The sequence below is a fragment of the Oncorhynchus gorbuscha genome, linkage group LG20, assembly GCF_021184085.1.
Source record: "Oncorhynchus gorbuscha isolate QuinsamMale2020 ecotype Even-year linkage group LG20, OgorEven_v1.0, whole genome shotgun sequence".
In the NCBI taxonomy this organism is placed as follows: domain Eukaryota; kingdom Metazoa; phylum Chordata; class Actinopteri; order Salmoniformes; family Salmonidae; genus Oncorhynchus; species Oncorhynchus gorbuscha.
Window position 1 is genome coordinate 26,810,077 of NC_060192.1, and position 25,496 is coordinate 26,835,572.

At 47.6% G+C, this 25,496-nt stretch overlaps 1 protein-coding gene across 2 annotated transcripts in view; it reads right to left on the bottom strand.

Annotated features, from left to right (window-relative positions):
- Window positions 1-25,496, bottom strand: part of LOC124006779 (serine/threonine-protein kinase PAK 3) — a 93,188-nt gene that overhangs the window by 31,765 nt on the left and 35,927 nt on the right. Inside the window, exons 5-11 of one of the 2 annotated variants that reach the window (XM_046316927.1) lie at window positions 24,424-24,461; window positions 10,652-10,714; window positions 8,705-8,845; window positions 8,337-8,511; window positions 7,757-7,820; window positions 3,870-3,918; window positions 3,594-3,706 (exon numbers count right to left, since the gene is read on the bottom strand). In XM_046316927.1, the coding sequence (XP_046172883.1) occupies window positions 3,594-3,706; window positions 3,870-3,918; window positions 7,757-7,820; window positions 8,337-8,511; window positions 8,705-8,845; window positions 10,652-10,714; window positions 24,424-24,461 (643 nt within the window). The remainder of the gene's footprint in view (window positions 1-3,593; window positions 3,707-3,869; window positions 3,919-7,756; window positions 7,821-8,336; window positions 8,512-8,704; window positions 8,846-10,651; window positions 10,715-24,423; window positions 24,462-25,496) is intronic. The other variant, XM_046316928.1, reaches the window with a different exon arrangement.

Here is a 25,496-nt window from a genome sequence, read left to right on the forward strand (position 1 = left end):
ACTAGTCCCTACCAGGTAACTACAGACAGAGGAGAGAGAGATGAAGTATACTAGTCCCTACCAGGTAACTACAGACAGAGGAGAGAGAGATGAAGTATACTAGTCCCTACCAGGTAACTACAGACAGAGGAGAGAGAGATGAAGTATACTAGTCCCTACCAGGTAACTACAGACAGAGGAGAGAGAGATGAAGTATACTAGTCCCTACCAGGTAACTACAGACAGAGGAGAGAGATGAAGTATACTAGTCCCTACCAGGTAACTACAGACAGAGGAGAGAGATGAAGTATACTAGTCCCTACCAGGTAACTACAGACAGAGGAGAGAGATGAAGTATACTAGTCCCTACCAGGTAACTACAGACAGAGGAGAGAGAGATGAAGTATACTAGTCCCTACCAGGTAACTACAGACAGAGGAGAGAGATGAAGTATACTAGTCCCTACCAGGTAACTACAGACAGAGGAGAGAGATGAAGTATACTAGTCCCTACCAGGTAACTACAGACAGAGGAGAGAGAGATGAAGTATACTAGTCCCTACCAGGTAACTACAGACAGAGGAGAGAGAGATGAAGTATACTAGTCCCTACCAGGTAACTACAGACAGAGGAGAGAGAGATGAAGTATACTAGTCCCTACCAGGTAACTACAGACAGAGGAGAGAGAGATGAAGTATACTAGTCCCTACCAGGTAACTACAGACAGAGGAGAGAGAGATGAAGTATACTAGTCCCTACCAGGTAACTACAGACAGAGGAGAGAGAGATGAAGTATACTAGTCCCTACCAGGTAACTACAGACAGAGGAGAGAGATGAAGTATACTAGTCCCTACCAGGTAACTACAGACAGAGGAGAGAGAGATGAAGTATACTAGTCCCTACCAGGTAACTACAGACAGAGGAGAGAGATGAAGTATACTAGTCCCTACCAGGTAACTACAGACAGAGGAGAGAGATGAAGTATACTAGTCCCTACCAGGTAACTACAGACAGAGGAGAGAGAGATGAAGTATACTAGTCCCTACCAGGTAACTACAGACAGAGAGAGAGAGATGAAGTATACTAGTCCCTACCAGGTAACTACAGACAGAGGAGAGAGATGAAGTATACTAGTCCCTACCAGGTAACTACAGACAGAGGAGAGAGAGATGAAGTATACTAGTCCCTACCAGGTAACTACAGACAGAGGAGAGAGATGAAGTATACTAGTCCCTACCAGGTAACTACAGACAGAGGAGAGAGAGATGAAGTATACTAGTCCCTACCAGGTAACTACAGACAGAGGAGAGAGATGAAGTATACTAGTCCCTACCAGGTAACTACAGACAGAGGAGAGAGATGAAGTATACTAGTCCCTACCAGGTAACTACAGACAGAGGAGAGAGATGAAGTATACTAGTCCCTACCAGGTAACTACAGACAGAGGAGAGAGAGATGAAGTATACTAGTCCCTACCAGGTAACTACAGACAGAGGAGAGAGAGATGAAGTATACTAGTCCCTACCAGGTAACTACAGACAGAGGAGAGAGAGATGAAGTATACTAGTCCCTACCAGGTAACTACAGACAGAGGAGAGAGATGAAGTATACTAGTCCCTACCAGGTAACTACAGACAGAGGAGAGAGAGATGAAGTATACTAGTCCCTACCAGGTAACTACAGACAGAGGAGAGAGATGAAGTATACTAGTCCCTACCAGGTAACTACAGACAGAGGAGAGAGAGATGAAGTATACTAGTCCCTACCAGGTAACTACAGACAGAGGAGAGAGAGATGAAGTATACTAGTCCCTACCAGGTAACTACAGACAGAGGAGAGAGAGATGAAGTATACTAGTCCCTACCAGGTAACTACAGACAGAGGAGAGAGATGAAGTATACTAGTCCCTACCAGGTAACTACAGACAGAGGAGAGAGAGATGAAGTATACTAGTCCCTACCAGGTAACTACAGACAGAGGAGAGAGAGATGAAGTATACTAGTCCCTACCAGGTAACTACAGACAGAGGAGAGAGATGAAGTATACTAGTCCCTACCAGGTAACTACAGACAGAGGAGAGAGATGAAGTATACTAGTCCCTACCAGGTAACTACAGACAGAGGAGAGAGATGAAGTATACTAGTCCCTACCAGGTAACTACAGACAGAGGAGAGAGATGAAGTATACTAGTCCCTACCAGGTAACTACAGACAGAGGAGAGAGATGAAGTATACTAGTCCCTACCAGGTAACTACAGACAGAGGAGAGAGAGATGAAGTATACTAGTCCCTACCAGGTAACTACAGACAGAGGAGAGAGATGAAGTATACTAGTCCCTACCAGGTAACTACAGACAGAGGAGAGAGATGAAGTATACTAGTCCCTACCAGGTAACTACAGACAGAGGAGAGAGAGATGAAGTATACTAGTCCCTACCAGGTAACTACAGACAGAGGAGAGAGAGATGAAGTATACTAGTCCCTACCAGGTAACTACAGACAGAGGAGAGAGAGATGAAGTATACTAGTCCCTACCAGGTAACTACAGACAGAGGAGAGAGAGATGAAGTATACTAGTCCCTACCAGGTAACTACAGACAGAGGAGAGAGAGATGAAGTATACTAGTCCCTACCAGGTAACTACAGACAGAGGAGAGAGATGAAGTATACTAGTCCCTACCAGGTAACTACAGACAGAGGAGAGAGATGAAGTATACTAGTCCCTACCAGGTAACTACAGACAGAGGAGAGAGAGATGAAGTATACTAGTCCCTACCAGGTAACTACAGACAGAGGAGAGAGATGAAGTATACTAGTCCCTACCAGGTAACTACAGACAGAGGAGAGAGATGAAGTATACTAGTCCCTACCAGGTAACTACAGACAGAGGAGAGAGAGATGAAGTATACTAGTCCCTACCAGGTAACTACAGACAGAGGAGAGAGAGATGAAGTATACTAGTCCCTACCAGGTAACTACAGACAGAGGAGAGAGATGAAGTATACTAGTCCCTACCAGGTAACTACAGACAGAGGAGAGAGAGATGAAGTATACTAGTCCCTACCAGGTAACTACAGACAGAGGAGAGAGAGATGAAGTATACTAGTCCCTACCAGGTAACTACAGACAGAGGAGAGAGAGATGAAGTATACTAGTCCCTACCAGGTAACTACAGACAGAGGAGAGAGAGATGAAGTATACTAGGCCCTACCAGGTAACTACAGACAGAGGAGAGAGAGATGAAGTATACTAGTCCCTACCAGGTAACTACAGACAGAGGAGAGAGAGATGAAGTATACTAGTCCCTACCAGGTAACTACAGACAGAGGAGAGAGAGATGAAGTATACTAGTCCCTACCAGGTAACTACAAACAGAGGAGAGAGAGATGAAGTATACTAGTCCCTACCAGGTAACTACAGACAGAGGAGAGAGATGAAGTATACTAGTCCCTACCAGGTAACTACAGACAGAGGAGAGAGAGATGAAGTATACTAGTCCCTACCAGGTAACTACAGACAGAGAAGAGAGAGATTCCGTATCGTCATTGCATATTTACAGTAGCTGCTAAACCTGTGGTTCTCCCCATCAGCAACCACAGTATGTGTGAGCCTCACCTGTCCAGGTAGTTGACTATGTTGGGGTTTTTGTTTTCCCTCATCACCAGGATCTCGTTGATGATCAGCTCCTTCTTAGGCTGCTGTTGGAGGTTCATCTGCTTAATGGCCACCTGACAGAGGAACAACCATAAACAGGACACCACATGGTGTCTTCAGTGCTCTGACAGATTACACAGTTAATGTGCCAGAAGAGAAGGCTAATCAGTAGGGTGACAGATAGACGCGTAAAATGTGGATGATTTTCTGAAGTGACTGTGCGTCAAGTTAGTTTACCTCCTGGCCAGTAGCAATGTCAATGGCTGTGTACACAGTGCCAGATGCCCTGAGGAAACAAGAGAATAACGCATTAGTTCCACATAGAAACAAATCCTCATGCAAGGAGATAGGACAGATCACCCAAGCTCTCAAAGTTTCAAGTTTCTAGTTTTTGTTGTCATATCCACAAGTACAGTGAAAGGCCTTTCTTGTTTGCTCCTTCCAAAACCTTTCTGTCCACGGTATCTCCATAATATTAGCGTTATGCCAACTCTCAAGAGCCTGGAGGACATTTGCCAATGTTTTTTATTCACACAAGAATCTCTTTCAAAGAAACAATTACAGAATGTATTTGAATCAAAGCAGTTCTTTGGCTTCCTCTCATAAATGATCAAGTACGATTTCATTTGGCCACCAGTGGGCAGCATTGACCATTGGCCGTTGGAAAAGGCAGCTCTCGTGTCCCTTGGTCAGTAATAACTAATAGGAGCAATTACCCTGTCAATAAGATGACCTTTCATCTCTGATATCTATAAATGTCTTGCATGATTTAAGACCCTACAGTCTATAATGTGCACATTATATCACTTGCATATGTGGAGAATGTCACGAGCTAATTCTGCTGTGAGTGTTTGGTGTGTCTAAGTTACCTTTGGAGAGTGTGTGGGGTGCTCACCACTCTGTGATGGGTTTAGTGTATGACTTGTGTGTACAGTACCAAGTCTGTAATGCATACAGTTCATGACTGGCATATGAACCCACCAAGTGTACAGTGTGTTTGAAGTACCCTTTTTAACATGTACAATATGATTTCTTGCAAGGTGTCTGTTATGTACCATGTACAGTATATGTCCTGTATATGGTGTGTTAGTGTGATCCCTGTGCCACTGGGGTGTTGGGGCTCCAGTGGAATCACAGATCTGATTGTTCCTCTACAGTAACCTGAGCATCATTTTAATCAGACACACACAGATTACAGTACATTGAAGGCAGGTTGCCTAGTGGTTAAGAGCATTGTGTCAGTAGCTGAAAGGTTGCTGGTTTGAATCCCCAAGCTGACTAGGTGAAAAACCTGTCAATGTGCCCTTGAGCAAGGTACTTAATGCTCTGGATGAGAGCGCCTTCTAAATGACTACAATGTAAAAAGAAAAAAGCTTGGCTGGGGTACAGTAACCTGTCCCTCTCTCTGCCCTGACATTTTACACCTCTGAATGCTAGAGGGCAGAGACATGATTCTGTATTCAACCACCTTGCAATCTGCCTTTGGGCAACATAACACAGGCCCATGGTGAATGCTATAACCAGGAATATAACACAGACCCATGGTGAATACTATAACCAGGAATATAACACAGACCCATGGTGAATGCTATAACCAGGAATATAACACAGACCCATGGTGAATGCTATAACCAGGAATATAACACAGACCCATGGTGAATGCTATAACCAGGAATATAACACAGACCCATGGTGAATACTATAACCAGGAATATAACACAGACCCATGGAATGAATGCTAGACCCATGGTGAATGCCAGGAATATAACACAGACCCATGGTGAATGCTATAACCAGGAATATAACACAGACCCATGGTGAATGATGAATAACATAACTAGACCCATGGTGACCAGGAACATAACACAGACCCATGGTGAATGCTATAACCAGGAATATAACACAGACCCATGGTGAATGCTAACCAACCAGGTAATATAACACAGACCCATGGTGAATGCTATAACCAGGAATATAACACAGACCCATGGTGAATGCTGTAACCAGTAATATAACACAGACCCATGGTGAATGATGTAACCAGGAACATAACACAGACCCATGGTGAATGCTGTAACCAGGAACATAACACAGACCCATGGTGAATGATATAACCAGGAACATAACACAGACCCATGGTGAATGCTATAACCAGGAATATAACACAGACCCATTGAATGATATAACCAGGAATATAACACAGACCCATGGTGAATGCTGTAACCAGGAACATAACACAGACCCATGGTGAATACTATAACCAGGAATATAACACAGACCCATGGTGAATGCTGTAACCAGGAACATAACACAGACCCATGGTGAATGCTATAACCAGGTACAGACAGAGTCCCCTGCCAGGAGTCTGGTTTACTGTTTGGTTCTACACCCTGACCTTTAGCCTAGTTTCCACTGCATTAACTTTACCAGTAACCCATGTCTTCCCTGTATCCATCACTAAACCTTCCCATTCTCATAACACCCCAAGTCACTTTGACTACAGTCTGTTTTTCAGAATGGCTTCATTTAGATTATGAGGTCTTGCAGATTGACCTTACAAAGAATGAAGTGGAAGTCTCATTTTACATGTCACGCTCCCGAGATTTAGTCAAGTCACACATCTCTCTCACGTCTCTCCCTCACTCTGTTCTCCTTGCCCTCTCTCTTCTTGATTCTCCCTCCCTCCCTGAGACCGTCAGGCTGCACCGTTGTATTGTACTGTGAGTGTGTATGAATAATGAATGAGGGTTCCTGCAGTGTATCCCGACCAGCCACTGATGCGCTGCAGCCAGACAGGTAAAGCTGTTGTTAGGTAGCTGTGGAACCAATCCACACTGATCACTGACTCATCAGGAAGCTTCTCATGTGATCTACAGAGGGGATGGAGTGTGAGGTGGCTAAGGCCACTGAGCTCAGGATTTGTTAACTGCTCTCATCCTCAGGTAACATTTCCCCGTGGGTTTAATCAGAGAGGTCTGTGAGAAACCACAGTTTAGTGTTCATATCCTTGTGCACAGCTGTTTTCATTTATAGACAGTGTGTGTGCAGATTGTCTGTCGTTACCACCCACATTGATCAGGGGAGCCCTTCGTGGTGTGTTAAGCTAAGCAGACAGTGCTGGAGGAAGCTGGCTGCTGCTGTTGTTGTGTTCAGGTCTGAGGTGGAGGGAGTGGTGATGTCAGGGCTAAGCTCACCCCAGCTCTCCCAGAGACAGCGAGAGAGAGAGAGAGAGAGAGAATCAGAAAGGGAGAGTCAGAAGGAGGGTGAGAGAGAGAATCAGACAGAGAGTGAGTGAGTGCGTGAGTGAGTGAGTGAGTGAGTGAGTGAGTGAGTGAGTGAGTGAGTGAGTGAGTGAGAGAGAGGAGGGAGAAAGAGTGAGAATCAGAGAGAGTGAGTGAGTGAGTGAGTGAGTGAGTGAGTGAGTGAGTGAGTGAGTGAGTGAGTGAGTGAGTGAGTGAGTGAGTGAGTGAGTGAGTGAGTGAGTGAGAATCAGAGAGAGAGATAGAATCACCGTGAGAGAGAGAATCAGAGAGAGAGAGAGAATCAGAGAGAGAGAGAGAATCAGAGAGAGAGAGAGAGAGAATCAGAGAGAGAGAGAGAGAGAATCAGAGAGAGAGAGAGAGAGAGAGAGAATCAGAGAGAGAGAGAGAGAGAATCAGAGAGAGAGAGAGAGAGAGAGAGAGAGAGAGAGAGAGAGAGAGAGAGAGAATCAGAGAGGGAGAGAGAATCAGAGAGAGAGAGAGAATCAGAGAGAGAGAGAGAATCAGAGAGAGAGAGAGAGAGAGAGAGAGAGAGAGAGAGAGAGAGAGAGAGAGAGAGAGAGAGAGAGAAAATCAGAGAGAAAATCAGAGAGAGAGAGAGAGAATCAGAGAGAGAGAGAGAGAATCAGAGAGAGAGAGAGAGAGTGGGCTGAGCTCATCTAGCCCACAGCCATGTCTGAATAAAGTTCCTTTATACTTCTCTCTCAGACCCTTCAACCTCTTTCTTTTTCTCATCTCTGTCTCTGGTCACTCCTGAGTGAGGCGTTGTCTTTCTTTCTCTCAGTTGGGCTGACTACCAAAGACTACTTTGTTCCAATAAGCGGCAGTAAGTAGCTAGTGGATTTGGATTGAAAGTGGACTCACCCTTGTCCTATTTTCTCAAAGCGTGTGTACTTCTTTTTGGGGTCCCCCACACTCACAATGCTTCCTGGGAAGACAGAGAGAGGTGATTAGTGGAGAGTGTCTCTAGGTCAGACTGAGGCATGCACACACATACACACACACACACACAGCACGGCCATGGAGAGGGCATCCCTGCATTACACACACGCTCCTCTGCCCACGACATTCAGCGATGTCGCCTGCTGTGGGGCCACGTACTGAAGCCGAATACACTGCTGCATGCTGGGAGGTTGTCCTGCACAGTAGAGCACTGCTGATGTTTTGGACAGGGGCAAATGCAGAAACTGCAGAGAGGACACTGCAGAGAGGACACTGCAGAGATGACACTGCAGAGAGGACACTGCAGAGAGAGCAGTACTCTGACTCTAGAGGGGCGCTTGGTCGTCCTAAGGCTGTAATCTGTGGCTTAGTGAGCAGCCCACACTAATCACTGTGGTAGGATGGGTTTAGAGCTGAGAGGTCTGGACACATCACAGTACAGTCACAGCACAATCTCTATGAAACTCTCCATGCTCCATAGATCCACAGAGAGACAACATACTAAGTCGCTCCAGAATCTCCTCGTCTGTCATCTTGGACTTCTTCCTCTGCCGATCGGTGTGGCGGTACAGAGTGCTGGACGTGTTCTCCGGCTGGACCTGGGACTCTGGCGGGGTTGTGACCTCCTTCACAGGGGTGGGAGGCGCCAAGGGCTCGATGACAGAGCGGGTGTAGATCTGTCAGGAGAGGCGCAGGACACAGTCACAGTCAGGGAGGAGCAGGACACAGTCAGAGAGGAGCAGGACAACAAGCATACTGTACAACTCTGTACTGAGTTGAGTTATTGAGGTGATTAGTCGGTAAGCCTTCCTAAGTCTTAGATCTGTAACATTGTGTTAAGTCATTGTTCATAACCTCAGGGTGACTCACAGATTTAGTGTGCTCAGGTCGAGGTGCGATGACGGGTGGTGGCTCATCGTCATCATCGTCCTCCTCCTCTTCCTCCTCCTCCTCCTCCTCCTCCTCTGACACAGGGGGTGCTATAGGGGGGTCTGTGGATGTCTTTGCACCCTGAGGTGTAAAACAAGGTGTCAGTGAGGAGGTCTGTAGTACATTGGACAGTGACAATCTGAAACGCTGCGTCACCTGCGTTCCTGTCAATGGTTTTTCCAGGGACTCCTAATGTCCCATGAAATAAGGCACGTCCATGCTGACAATAGACACCTCCTAAGACCATACCATTACAACAGGGTGCTCAGCTGTGCAATGAGATACGGTAAAACATCAATATTACATTTATTCCACAGTGTAATCAGGAATATAGTTATCCAACATGATCCACTTGATTAAACCTGGGCCCATATCCACAAATCTAGGATCTGTCCATATAATATGATTTAGGATGATCTAAAAGGCTAAACTGACCCTAGATCAGCACTGCTACTTTGAGACCCTTTGTGGATACGGGCCTTGGACAAGAAAGCTACAGTACTAGAATGGCTTCTGATCATACGGGCTGAGGTATAGATCCATGACCGATGTGAGACAAGCAGCTAGAACATTCCCCGTGGTGATGTGTTTCAGTGACAGCTCATAGAACAGAATTTGACAGCAATACAGTTGGACCTGGAGAGCCAAACAAGCAAAACAACCCCTGACCCAACACTCCAACTCCAACCACAGCCACTAAAACAACCCCTGACCCAACACTCCAACTCCAACCACAGCCACTAAAACAACCCCTGACCCAACACTCCAACTCCAACCATAGCCACTAAAACAACCCCTGACCCAACACTCCAACTCCAACCACAGCCACTAAAACAACCCCTGACCCAACACTCCAACTCCAACCATAGCCACTAAAACAACCCCTGACCCAACACTCCAACTCCAACCATAGCCACTAAAACAGCCCCTGACCCAACACTCCAACTCCAACCATAGCCACTAAAACAACCCCTGACCCAACACTCCATCTCCAACCATACCCACTAAAACAACCCCTGACCCAACACTCCATCTCCAACCATAGCCACTAAAACAACCCCTGACCCAACACTCCAACTCCAACCATAGCCACTAAAACAGCCCTACAATGCAGTAAGTCACACACCCATTCTGGTGGTGGATCAAAGTGCTATGCAAAGCCAGTCACTCTCTCCTGTACCTCATCATAAACACCACCATCCGGGTGACCACTTGGACTGTACAGTGTGATAGATTTCCTCCATCCCCAGCCTAAACATGTAACGTAGATGGTAAAACAGATCCTAAACAGCACAGCAGAGCAGTAGTGGTGATTAGCTGCGCGCTATTGGTGCCAAGCCATCAGCTCTTTGCTTAGCAGTGGAAGTTGATTTGGTTTAAGCGGTACCACGAGGGATAATAGGGGTCAGTGTTCTGAAGACAGACCCAGATTCACAGCACAGACAGAGCCGAAGAAGGCAGTGGAGATGAGAGGCTAGCTGGCTAATGATGAGCAGCGCAAGCTAGCAGGTTTCTACTGGGGCATGCGGTCAGATCTAAAGCAGGGACATATTGGCTCTGTGAGGAAGGGAGTGAAGAACACATGTTCAGACATGCAGGATTTTGAAGATCATAATAGCCATCTTAGGCAAGCGCCCGGCCCTGAGAGCTTTAAGCATGGGCCATTGGGAATGGTTTAACGAACTGCTTACGACAAGTGGTGAAATAGAGAAGCCATTACACTTAAAAGAGAGTGAAGCGGTCTCTAATATCTCTCACCTTCATGTCCATCCAATAGAGCCTGCATATCTGGGCATACCCAGCATCAACAACATTAGGAGTTCAAAACGGTTCAATTTAGTTTTCAGACAATGTAGACGTATGTGGAAAGGAATATGGAGGAGTTACCTTGTCAAATAATGCACTGCAGGTTCTAAGGCTGACAGGAGGCCCAGACGACAGCAGTCGGTTCTGAATGTGAAGGTTGAAAATGGAAGGATTTACTGAACACAGAACAACACAACGTTACAGAGCAATGGACTATTGAGAATTGGGGAGAGTAGAGGACAGGGGACCACTACAGAGAGATGGGGAGAGTAGAGGACAGGGGACCACTACAGAGAGATGGGGAGAGTAGAGGACAGGGGACCACTACAGAGAGATGGGGAGAGTAGAGGACAGGGGACCACTACAGAGAGATGGGGAGAGTAGAGGACAGGGGACCACTACAGAGAGATGGGGAGAGTAGAGGACAGGGGACCACTACAGAGAGATGGGGAGAGTAGAGGACAGGGGACCACTGGAGATTTAGAGGACAGGGGACCACTACAGAGAGATGGGGAGAGTAGAGGACAGGGGACCACTACAGAGAGAGAGTAGGGGGAGAGAGATCAGGAGAGGACAGAGGAACCACTACAGAGAGATGGGGAGAGAGAGGATGGGGAGAGCAGAGGAACCACTACAGAGAGATGGGAGAGAGCAGAGGATGAGGGCAAGAGCAGGTTTCCACTACAGAGAGATACAGGGGAGAGTAGGACTGGGGGGACCACTACAGAGAGATGGGGAGAGTAGAGGACAGGGACCACTACAGAGAGATGGGGACCAGTAGAGACAGGGGACCACTACAGAGAGATGGGGAGAGTAGAGGACAGGGGACCACTACAGAGATGGGGAGAGTAGAGGACAGGGGACCACTACAGAGAGATGGGGAGAGATCTTAGAGAGATGGGGAGAGCGAGGACAGGGGACCACTACAGAGAGATGGGGAGAGTAGAGGACAGGGGACCACTACAGAGAGATGGGGAGAGTAGAGGACAGGGGACCACTACAGAGAGATGGGAGAGTAGAGGACAGAGAAAAGAGAGGACAGGGGACCACTACAGAGAGATGGGGAGAGTAGAGGACAGGGGACCACTACAGAGAGATGGGGAGAGTAGAGGACAGGGGACCACTACAGAGAGATGGGGAGAGTAGGGAGGGGACCACTACAAAGGAGTCAATTTAGTTTTCAGAGAGGAATGTACAGAGAGATGGGGAAAGGAGAGGACAGGAGGAACCACTACAGAGAGATGGGGAGAGTAGAGGACAGGGGACCATGGGGAGAGTAGAGGACAGGGGACCACTACAAAGAGATGGGGAGAGTAGAGGACAGGGGACCACTACAGAGAGAAAAGAGAGATGGGGAAGGAGACTGAACACAGAGGACCACTACAGAGAGATGGGGAGAGTAGAGACCACTGGACAGAGAGATGGGGAGAGTAGAGGACAGGGGACCACTACAGAGAGATGGGGAGAGTAGAGGACAGGGGACCACTACAGAGAGATGGGGAGAGTAGAGGACAGGGGACCACTACAGAGAGATGGGGAGAGTAGAGGACAGGGGACCACTACAGAGAGATGGGGAGAGTAGAGGACAGGGGACCACTACAGAGAGATGGGGAGAGTAGAGGACAGGGGACCACTACAGAGAGATGGGGAGAGTAGAGGACAGGGGACCACTACAGAGAGATGGGGAGAGAGGGGACCACTACAGAGAGATGGGGAGAGCAGAGGACAGGGGACCACTACAGAGAGATGGGGAGAGTAGAGGACAGGGGACCACTACAGAGAGATGGGGAGAGTAGAGGACAGGGGACCACTACAGAGAGATGGGGAGAGTAGAGGACAGGGGACCACTACAGAGAGATGGGGAGAGTAGAGGACAGGGGACCACTACAGAGAGATGGGGAGAGTAGAGGACAGGGGACCACTACAGAGAGATGGGGAGAGTAGAGGACCACTACAGAGAGATGGGGAGAGTAGAGGACAGGGGACCACTACAGAGAGATGGGGAGAGTAGAGGACAGGGGACCACTACAGAGAGATGGGGAGAGTAGTAGGACCACTACAGGACAGGGAGAGTACCACTACAGAGAGATGGGGAGAGTAGAGGACAGGGGACCACTACAGAGAGATGGGGAGAGTAGAGGACAGGGGGGACCACTACAGAGAGATGGGGAGAGTAGAGGACAGGGGACCACTACAGAGAGATGGGGAGAGTAGAGGGGGACAGGGGATGGGGAGAGAGGACAGGGGACCACTACAGAGAGATGGGGAGAGTAGAGGACCACTACAGAGAGATGGGGAGAGTAGAGGACCACTACAGAGAGATGGGGAGAGTAGAGGACCACTACAGAGAGATGGGGAGAGTAGAGGACCACTACAGAGAGATGGGGAGAGTAGAGGACAGGGGACCACTACAGAGAGGGGAGAGTGGGACAGACCACTACAGAGAGATGGGGAGAGTAGAGGACAGGGGACCACTACAGAGAGATGGGGAGAGTAGAGGGGACCACTACAGAGAGATGGGGACCACTACAGAGAGATGGGGAGAGTAGAGGACAGGGGACCACTACAGAGAGATGGGGAGAGTAGAGGACAGGGGACCACTACAGAGAGATGGGGAGAGTAGAGGACAGGGGACCACTACAGAGAGATGGGGAGAGTAGAGGACAGGGGACCACTACAGAGAGATGGGGAGAGTAGGGGAGGAGGGGGGGACCACTACAGAGAGATGGGGAGAGTAGTGGACAGGGGACCACTACAGAGAGATGGGGAGAGTAGAGGACAGGGGACCACTACAGAGAGATGGGGAGAGTAGAGGACAGAGGAACCACTACAGAGAGATGGGGAGAGTAGAGGACAGGGGACCACTACAGAGAGATGGGGAGAGTAGAGGACAGGGGACCACTACAAAGAGATGGGGAGAGTAGAGGACAGGGGACCACTACAGAGAGATGGGGAGAGTAGAGGACCACTACAGAGAGATGGGGAGAGTAGAGGACCACTACAGAGAGATGGGGAGAGTAGAGGACCACTACAGAGAGATGGGGAGAGTAGAGGACCACTACAGAGAGATGGGGAGAGTAGAGGACCACTACAGAGAGATGGGGAGAGTAGAGGATAGGGGACCACTACAGAGAGATGGGGAGAGTAGAGGACAGGGGACCACTACAGAGAGATGGGGAGAGTAGAGGACAGGGGACCACTACAGAGAGATGGGGAGAGTAGAGGACAGGGGACCACTACAGAGAGATGGGGAGAGTAGAGGACAGGGGACCACTACAGAGAGATGGGGAGAGTAGAGGACAGGGGACCACTACAGAGAGATGGGGAGAGTAGAGGACAGGGGACCACTACAGAGAGAGAGTAGAGTGGGGAGGGGGGGACCACTACAGAGAGATGGGGAGAGTAGAGGACAGGGGACCACTACAGAGAGATGGGGAGAGTAGTGGACAGGGGACCACTACAGAGAGATGGGGAGAGTAGTGGACAGGGGACCATTACAGAGAGATAGGGAAAGTAGAGGACAGGGGACCACTACAAAGAGATGGGGAGAGTAGAGGACAGAGGAACCACTACAGAGAGATGGGGAGAGTAGAGGACAGGGGACCACTACAGAAGAGATGGGGAGAGTAGAGGACAGGGGACCACTACAGAGAGATGGGGAGAGTAGAGGACAGGGGACCACTACAGAGAGATGGGGTAGAGGACCACTACAGAGAGATGGGGAGAGGACCACTACAGAGAGATGGGGAGAGTAGAGGACAGGGGGGACCACTACAGAGAGATGGGGAGAGTAGAGGACAGGGGACCACTACAGAGAGATGGGGAGAGTAGAGGACAGGGGACCACTACAGAGAGATGGGGAGAGTAGAGGACAGGGGACCACTACAGAGAGATGGGGAGGGTAGAGGACAGGGGACCACTACAGAGAGATGGGGAGAGTAGAGGACAGGGGACCACTACAGAGAGATGGGGAGAGTAGAGGACAGGGGACCACTACAGAGAGATGGGGAGAGTAGAGGACAGGGGACCACTACAGAGAGATGGGGAGAGTAGAGGACATATACCACTACAGAGAGATGGGGAGAGTAGAGGACAGGGGACCACTACAGAGAGATGGGGAGAGTAGACCTCCAGAGAGATGGGGAAGTAGAGGACAGGGGACCACTACAGAGAGATGGGGAGAGTAGAGGACAGGGGACCACTACAGAGAGATGGGGAGCAGTATGGACAGGGGACCACTACAGAGAGATGGGGAGAGTAGAGGACAGGGGACCACTACAGAGAGATGGGGGGGACCACTACAGAGTAGATGGGGACCTACCACTACAGTCCTGAGATGGGGAGAGTAGAGGACAGGGGACCACTACAGAGAGATGGGGAGAGTAGAGGACATGGGGAGAGTAGGGACCACTACAGAGAGATGGGGAGAGTAGAGGACAGGGGACCACTACAGAGAGATGGGGAGAGTAGAGGACAGGGGACCACTACAGAGAGATGGGGAGAGTAGAGGACAGGGGACCACTACAGAGAGATGGGGAGAGTAGAGGACAGGGGACCACTACAGAGAGATGGGGAAGTAGAGGACAGGGGACCACTACAGAGAGATGGGGAGAGTAGAGGACAGGGGACCACTACAGAGAGATGGGGAGAGTAGAGGACAGGGGACCACACAGAGAGATGGGGAGAGTAGAGGACAGGGGACCACTACAGAGAGATGGGGAGTCCAGGGGACCACTGACAGAGATGGGGAGAGTAGAGGACAGGGACCACTACAGAGAGATGGGGAGATTGACTTAAGGACAGGGTACCACTACAGAGAGATGGGGAGATTGACTTAATGTCAGGGGACCTACCACAGAGAGATGGGGACATTAGAGGACAGGGGACCACTACAGAGAGATGGGGAGATTAGAGGACAGGGGACCACTACAGATAAATGGGATCCTCGCATATACACAGAGGAGAGATTTTCATTGGTGATGAGACACAAATGATGTTTTGCGGACCTCCTGCTGATGACCAGCCCAGCTTCTGACGTTGATCCTGCACATTGACTGACTTAATGCCATCGTATGGTACCTACCACTGTTTACCTGCACATTGACTTAATGTCATTTAGTATGGTACCTACCACTGTTGTCCTGCACATTGACTTAATGTGCATCTAAAACTTAAGGGGGGGGTGAGGATTACCTACCACTGTTGTCCTGCACATTGACTTAATGCCATCGTATGTTACCTACCACTGTTGTCCTGCACATTGACTTAATGTCATCGTATGGTACCTACCACTGTTGTCCTGCACATTGACTTAATGCCATCGTATGGTACCTACCACTGTTGTCCTGCACATTGACTTAATGCCATCGTATGGTACCTACCACTGTTGTCCTGCACATTGACTTAATGCCATCGTATGGTACCTACCACTGTTGTCCTGCACATTGACTTAATGCCATCGTATGGTACCTACCACTGTTGTCCTGCACATTGACTTAATGTCATCGTATGGTACCTACCACTGTTGTCCTGCACATTGACTTAATGCCATCGTATGGTACCTACCACTGTTGTCCTGCACATTGACTTAATGCCATCGTATGGTACCTACCACTGTTGTCCTGCACATTGACTTAATGTCATCGTATGTTACCTACCACTGTTGTCCTGCACATTGACTTAATGCCATCGTATGGTACCTACCACTGTTGTCCTGCACATTGACTTAATGCCATCGTATGGTACCTACCACTGTTAACCTGCACATTGACTTAATGTCATCGTATGGTACCTACCACTGTTGTCCTGCACATTGACTTAATGTCATCGTATGGTACCTACCACTGTTGTCCTGCACATTGACTTAATGCCATCGTATGGTACCTACCACTGTTGTCCTGCACATTGACTTAATGCCATCGTATGGTACCTACCACTGTTGTCCTGCACATTGACTTAATGCCATCGTATGGTACCTACCACTGTTGTCCTGCACATTGACTTAATGCCATTGTATGGTACCTACCACTGTTGTCCTGCACATTGACTTAATGCCATCGTATGGTACCTACCACTGTTGTCCTGCACATTGACTTAATGCCATCGTATGGTACCTACCACTGTTGTCCTGCACATTGACTTAATGCCATCGTATGGTACCTACCACTGTTACCCTGCCCATTGACTTAATGCCATCGTATGGTACCTACCACTGTTGTCCTGCACATTGACTTAATGCCATCGTATGGTACCTACCACTGTTGTCCTGCACATTGACTTAATGCCATCGTATGGTACCTACCACTGTTGTCCTGCACATTGACTTAATGCCATCGTATGGTACCTACCACTGTTGTCCTGCACATTGACTTAATGCCATCGTATGGTACCTACCACTGTTGTCCTGCACATTGACTTAATGCCATCGTATGGTACCTACCACTGTTCCTGCACATTGACTTAATGCCATCGTATGGTACCTACCACTGTTGTCCTGCACATTGACTTAATGCCATCGTATGGTACCTACCACTGTTACCCTGCACATTGACTTAATGCCATCGTATGGTACCTACCACTGTTGTCCTGCACATTGACTTAATGCCATCGTATGGTACCTACCACTGTTGTCCTGCACATTGACTTAATGCCATCGTATGGTACCTACCACTGTTGTCCTGCACATTGACTTAATGCCATCGTATGGTACCTACCACTGTTGTCCTGCACATTGACTTAATGCCATCGTATGGTACCTACCACTGTTGTCCTGCACATTGACTTAATGCCATCGTATGGTACCTACCACTGTTGTCCTGCACATTGACTTAATGCCATCGTATGGTACCTACCACTGTTGTCCTGCACATTGACTTAATGCCATCGTATGGTACCTACCACTGTTGTCCTGCACATTGACTTAATGCCATCGTATGGTACCTACCACTGTTGTCCTGCACATTGACTTAATGCCATCGTATGGTACCTACCACTGTTGTCCTGCACATTGACTTAATGCCATCGTATGGTACCTACCACTGTTACCCTGCACATTGACTTAATGCCATCGTATGGTACCTACCACTGTTACCCTGCACATTGACTTAATGCCATCGTATGGTACCTACCACTGTTACCCTGCACATTGACTTAATGCCATCGTATGTTACCTACCACTGTTACCCTGCACATTGACTTAATGCCATCGTATGTTACCTACCACTGTTAACCTGCACATTGACTTAATGTCATCGTATGGTACCTACCACTGTTACCCTGCACATTGACTTAATGCCATCGTATGGTACCTACCACTGTTACCCTGCACATTGACTTAATGCCATCGTATGGTACCTACCACTGTTACCCTGCACATTGACTTAATGCCATCGTATGGTACCTACCACTGTTACCCTGCACATTGACTTAATGCCATCGTATGATACCTACCACTGTTACCCTGCACATTGACTTAATGCCATCGTATGGTACCTACCACTGTTACCCTGCACATTGACTTAATGCCATCGTATGGTACCTACCACTGTTACCCTGCACATTGACTTAATGCCATCGTATGGTACCTACCACTGTTACCCTGCACATTGACTTAATGCCATCGTATGGTACCTACCACTGTTACCCTGCACATTGACTTAATGCCATCGTATGGTACCTACCACTGTTACCTGCACATTGACTTAATGGCATCGTATGGTACCTACCACTGTTATCCTGCACATTGACTTAATGTCATCGTATGGTACCTACCACTGTTAACCTGCACATTGACTTAATGTCATCGTATGGTACCTACCACTGTTAACCTGCACATTGACTTAATGTCATCGTATGGTACCTACCACTGTTAACCTGCACATTGACTTAATGTCATCGTATGGTACCTACCACTGTTAACCTGCACATTGACTTAATGTCATCGTATGGTACCTACCACTGTTATCCTGCACATTGACTTAATGTCATCGTATGGTACCTACCACTGTTAACCTGCACATTGACTTAATGCCGTCGTATGTTACCTACCACTGTTACCCTGCACATTGACTTAATGTCATCGTATGGTACCTACCACTGTTAACCTGCACATTGACTTAATGTCATCGTATGATACCTACCACTGTTACCCTGCACATTGACTTAATTGAGAGGAGTGGTACCTACCACTGTTACCCTGCACCTTATTGACTTAATGTCACTGTCTGGTTCCTACCACTGTTACCCTGCACATTGACTTAATGTCATCGTATGGTACCTACCACTGTTACCCTGCACATTGACTTAATGTCATGGGTACCTACCACTGTTACCAGCTCACATTGACTTAATGTCCTCTGTCTGGTTCTACCACTGTTACCCTGCACATTGACTTAATGTCATCGTATGGTACCTACAACTGTTACCCTGCACATTGACTTAATGCCGTCGTATGTTACCTACCACTGTTACCCTGCACATACTTAATGTCATCGTATGGTACCTACAACTGTTACCCTGCACAGCTGACTTAATGTCATCGAGTGGTACCTACAACTGTTACCCTGCACATTGACTTAATGAGAGGAGTGGTACCTACCTGTTAACTGAACCAGCTCGACTTAATGGCATCGTAGTGGTACCTACAACTGTTACCCTGCAGCATTGACTTAATGTCTGGTTCTGAACCAGCTCCTTATTGACCTACCACTGTTACCCTGCACATGGATATGATACTGGAAGCGACCTTGTATACAGTGTAGATTCTTGTGTGTTTTAGTCCTTACGAGTATTTATTCTTTGATTTGTTGAAAATTCCTTTCTATCTGTTGATATCTGACCGAGGATTTGAACATTTTTGAGAAAGAGTTTGTAGGACCTGTTGTATCCTGTTCAAGCAAAAACTAAACTTTGATTTGTAGGATTGAGAGGAGTGGTACCGACTGTCTGGTTCTGAACCAGCTCCTTATTGAGAGGAGTGGTACCGACTGTCTGGTTCTGAACCAGCTCCTTATTGAGAGGAGTGGTACCTACTGTCTGGTTCTGAACCAGTTCCTTATTGAGAGGAGTGGTACCTACTGTCTGGTTCTGAACCAGCTCCTTATTGAGAGGAGTGGTACCTACTGTCTGGTTCTGAACCAGCTCCTTATTGAGAGGAGTGGTACCTACTGTCTGGTTCTGAACCAGCTCCTTATTGAGAGGAGTGGTACCTACTGTCTGGTTCTGAACCAGCTCCTTATTGAGAGGAGTGGTACCTACTGTCTGGTTCTGAACCAGCTCCTTATTGAGAGGAGTGGTACCGACTGTCTGGTTCTGAACCAGCTCCTTATTGAGAGGAGTGGTACCTACTGTCTGGTTCTGAACCAGCTCCTTATTGAGAGGAGTGGTACCTACTGTCTGGTTCTGAACCAGCTCCTTATTGAGAGGAGTGGTACCGACTGTCTGGTTCTGAACCAGCTCCTTATTGAGAGGAGTGGTACCGACTGTCTGGTTCTGAACCAGCTCCTTATTGAGAGGAGTGGTACCTACTGTCTGGTTCTGAACCAGCTCCTTATTGAGAGGAGTGGTACCTACTGTCTGGTTCTGAACCAGCTCCTTATTGAGAGGAGTGGTACCTACTGTCTGGTTCTGAACCAGCTCCTTATTGAGAGGAGTGGTACCTACTGTCTGGTTCTGAACCAGCTCCTTATTGAGAGGAGTGGTACCTACTGTCTGGTTCTGAACCAGCTCCTTATTGAGAGGAGTGGTACCTACTGTCTGGTTCTGAACCAGCTCCTTATTGAGAGGAGTGGTACCTACTGTCTGGTTCTGAACCAGCTCCTTATTGAGAGGAGTGGTACCTACTGTCTGGTTCTGAACCAGCTCCTTATTGAGAGGAGTGGTACCTACTGTCTGGTTCTGAACCAGCTCCTTATTGAGAGGAGTGGTACCGACTGTCTGGTTCTGAACCAGCTCCTTATTGAGAGGAGTGGTACCGACTGTCTGGTTCTGAACCAGCTCCTTATTGAGAGGAGTGGTACCTACTGTCTGGTTCTGAACCAGCTCCTTATTGAGAGGAGTGGTACCTACTGTCTGGTTCTGAACCAGCTCCTTATTGAGAGGAGTGGTACCGACTGTCTGGTTCTGAACCAGCTCCTTATTGAGAGGAGTGGTACCGACTGTCTGGTTCTGAACCAGCTCCTTATTGAGAGGAGTGGTACCGACTGTCTGGTTCTGAACCAGCTCCTTATTGAGAGGAGTGGTACCGACTGTCTGGTTCTGAACCAGCTCCTTATTGAGAGGAGTGGTACCGACTGTCTGGTTCTGAACCAGCTCCTTATTGAGAGGAGTGGTACCGACTGTCTGGTTCTGAACCAGCTCCTTATTGAGAGGAGTGGTACCTACTGTCTGGTTCTGAACCAGCTCCTTATTGAGAGGAGTGGTACCGACTGTCTGGTTCTGAACCAGCTCCTTATTGAGAGGAGTGGTACCTACTGTCTGGTTCTGAACCAGCTCCTTATTGAGAGGAGTGGTACCGACTGTCTGGTTCTGAACCAGCTCCTTATTGAGAGGAGTGGTACCGACTGTCTGGTTCTGAACCAGCTCCTTATTGAGAGGAGTGGTACCTACTGTCTGGTTCTGAACCAGCTCCTTATTGAGAGGAGTGGTACCGACTGTCTGGTTCTGAACCAGCTCCTTATTGAGAGGAGTGGTACCTACTGTCTGGTTCTGAACCAGCTCCTTATTGAGAGGAGTGGTACCGACTGTCTGGTTCTGAACCAGCTCCTTATTGAGAGGAGTGGTACCTACTGTCTGGTTCTGAACCAGCTCCTTATTGAGAGGAGTGGTACCTACTGTCTGGTTCTGAACCAGCTCCTTATTGAGAGGAGTGGTACCGACTGTCTGGTTCTGAACCAGCTCCTTATTGAGAGGAGTGGTACCGACTGTCTGGTTCTGAACCAGCTCCTTATTGAGAGGAGTGGTACCTACTGTCTGGTTCTGAACCAGCTCCTTATTGAGAGGAGTGGTACCTACTGTCTGGTTCTGAACCAGCTCCTTATTGAGAGGAGTGGTACCTACTGTCTGGTTCTGAACCAGCTCCTTATTGAGAGGAGTGGTACCTACTGTCTGGTTCTGAACCAGCTCCTTATTGAGAGGAGTGGTACCTACTGTCTGGTTCTGAACCAGCTCCTTATTGAGAGGAGTGGTACCTACTGTCTGGTTCTGAAGCAGCTCCTTATTGAGAGGAGTGGTACCTACTGTCTGGTTCTGAACCAGCTCCTTATTGAGAGGAGTGGTACCTACTGTCTGGTTCTGAACCAGCTCCTTATTGAGAGGAGTGGTACCTACTGTCTGGTTCTGAACCAGCTCCTTATTGAGAGGAGTGGTACCTACTGTCTGGTTCTGAACCAGCTCCTTATTGAGAGGAGTGGTACCTACTGTCTGGTTCTGAACCAGCTCCTTATTGAGAGGAGTGGTACCTACTGTCTGGTTCTGAACCAGTTCCTTATTGAGAGGAGTGGTACCGACTGTCTGGTTCTGAACCAGCTCCTTATTGAGAGGAGTGGTACCTACTGTCTGGTTCTGAACCAGCTCCTTATTGAGAGGTGTGGTACCTACTGTCTGGTTCTGAACCAGTTCCTTATTGAGAGGTGTGGTACCTACTGTCTGGTTCTGAACCAGCTCCTTATTGAGAGGTGTGGTACCTACTGTCTGGTTCTGAACCAGTTCCTTATTGAGAGGAGTGGTACCGACTGTCTGGTTCTGAACCAGCTCCTTATTGAGAGGAGTGGTACCGACTGTCTGGTTCTGAACCAGCTCCTTATTGAGAGGAGTGGTACCTACTGTCTGGTTCTGAACCAGCTCCTTATTGAGAGGAGTGGTACCGACTGTCTGGTTCTGAACCAGCTCCTTATTGAGAGGAGTGGTACCGACTGTCTGGTTCTGAACCAGCTCCTTATTGAGAGGAGTGGTACCTACTGTCTGGTTCTGAACCAGCTCCTTATTGAGAGGAGTGGTACCTACTGTCTGGTTCTGAACCAGCTCCTTATTGAGAGGAGTGGTACCTACTGTCTGGTTCTGAACCAGCTCCTTATTGAGAGGAGTGGTACCTACTGTCTGGTTCTGAACCAGCTCCTTATTGAGAGGTGTGGTACCTACTGTCTGGTTCTGAACCAGTTCCTTATTGAGAGGAGTGGTACCGACTGTCTGGTTCTGAACCAGCTCCTTATTGAGAGGAGTGGTACCTACTGTCTGGTTCTGAACCAGCTCCTTATTGAGAGGTGTGGTACCTACTGTCTGGTTCTGAACCAGTTCCTTATTGAGAGGAGTGGTACCTACTGTCTGGTTCTGAACCAGCTCCTTATTGAGAGGTGTGGTACCTACTGTCTGGTTCTGAACCAGTTCCTTATTGAGAGGAGTGGTACCGAATGTCTGGTTCTGAAGCAGCTCCTTATTGAGAGGAGTGGTACCTACTGTCTGGTTCTGAACCAGCTCCTTATTGAGAGGAGTGGTACCTACTGTCTGGTTCTGAACCAGCTCCTTATTGAGAGGAGTGGTACCTACTGTCTGGTTCTGAACCAGCTCCTTATTGAGAGGAGTGGTACCTACTGTCTGGTTCTGAACCAGCTCCTTATTGAGAGGAGTGGTACCTACTGTCTGGTTCTGAAGCAGCTCCTTATTGAGAGGAGTGGTACCTACTGTCTGGTTCTGAACCAGCTCCTTATTGAGAGGAGTGGTACCTACTGTCTGGTTCTGAAGCAGCTCCTTATTGAGAGGAGTGGTACCTACTGTCTGGTTCTGAAGCAGCTCCTTATTGAGAGGAGTGGTACCTACTGTCTGGTTCTGAACCAGCTCCTTATTGAGAGGAGTGGTACCTACTGTCTGGTTCTGAACCAGCTCCTTATTGAGAGGAGTGGTACCTACTGTCTGGTTCTGAACCAGCTCCTATTGAGAGGAGTGGTACCTACTGTCTGGTTCTGAACCAGCTCCTTATTGAGAGGAGTGGTACCTACTGTCTGGTTCTGAACCAGCTCCTTATTGAGAGGAGTGGTACCTACTGTCTGGTTCTGAACCAGCTCCTTATTGAGAGGAGTGGTACCTACTGTCTGGTTCTGAACCAGCTCCTTATTGAGAGGAGTGGTACCTACTGTCTGGTTCTGAACCAGCTCCTTATTGAGAGGAGTGGTACCTACTGTCTGGTTCTGAACCAGCTCCTTATTTAGAGGAGTGGTACCTACTGTCTGGTTCTGAACCAGCTCCTTATTGAGAGGAGTGGTACCTACTGTCTGGTTCTGAACCAGCTCCTTATTGAGAGGAGTGGTACCTACTGTCTGGTTCTGAACCAGTTCCTTATTGAGAAGTGTGTCACCTGCTCTATCAACACTTCATCAGGACCATCAGAGTGCTGGGAGTCAACAGGCCAGCGCCACCGCCTGGGAAAACCAGCCATCTCCAGACATAACAAAACCATAATAGAGAAAAGGCCTCTGTGTGCCAACTCTTCAGACCCAAGCCAGAGGTACCAAAGACAGAAAGACTGAATGCAGTTGACCTCTGCACACGACCTCTGAGAGTCTTCTCTCTCAGTCCACCGATCGATGAAACATTACTCTGACAGGAAAAACACAGCCCAGAGACAGTCATTTGGCTGATTTCCAAAAGGGACGGTTAGACTCTGAGACAGTCATATGAGGTCATGTTAATGTACCCAGCGAGAACACGCAGTCTGGCTTACAGTGCTAACTAAAACTCCTGAGCACGCTACAGCTGACGAGAGAGCACTACACAGAGTATACGCTCATATTTGTTTCTCTTTCAATAAATGCTAATGAGTTGTTAAGAGGAAAGGAACATGTTTGAAATGAAGTAGCACTTACCAGAGTGTTGGCTGCTATGTATCCCTGTGCTGACTTGTCTGAAAGAGAAAGGAATCAGACATCTCATTCTCTTACATTAACAACACACTGACAGTTAAATATAACCAAGAGGACAACACACTGACAGTTAAATATAACAAGGATGACAACACACTGAGAGTTAAATATAACCAAGAGGACAACACACTGACAGTTATATATAACCAAGATGACAACACACTGACAGTTAAATATAACCAAGATGACAACACACTGACAGTTATATATAACCAAGATGACAACACACTGACAGTTATATATAACCAAGATGACAACACACTGACTGTTAAATATAACCAAGATGACAACACACTGACAGTTAAATATAACCAAGATGACAACACACTGACTGTTAAATATAACCAAGAGGACAACACTGACAGTTATATATAACCAAGATGACAACACACTGACTGTTAAATATAACCAAGAGGACAACACTGACAGTTATATATAACCAAGATGACAACACACTGACAGTTAAATATAACCAAGATGACAACACACTGACAGTTAAATATAACCAAGATGACAACACACTGACTGTTAAATATAACCAAGATGACAACACACTGACAGTTAAATATAACCAAGATGACAACACACTGACTGTTAAATATAACCAAGAGGACAACACTGACAGTTATATATAACCAAGATGACAACACACTGACTGTTAAATATAACCAAGAGGACAACACTGACAGTTATATATAACCAAGATGACAACACACTGACAGTTAAATATAACCAAGATGACAACACACTGACAGTTAAATATAACCAAGATGACAATACACTGACAGTTAAATATAACCAAGATGACAACACACTGACAGTTAAATATAACCAAGATGACAACACTGACAGTTAAATATAACCAAAAGGAAAACACACTGACAGTTATATACAGTGCCTTGCGAAAGTATTCGGCCCCCTTGAACTTTGCGACCTTTTGCCACATTTCAGGCTTCAAACATAAAGATATAAAACTGTATTTTTTTGTGAAGAATCAACAACAAGTGGGACACAAT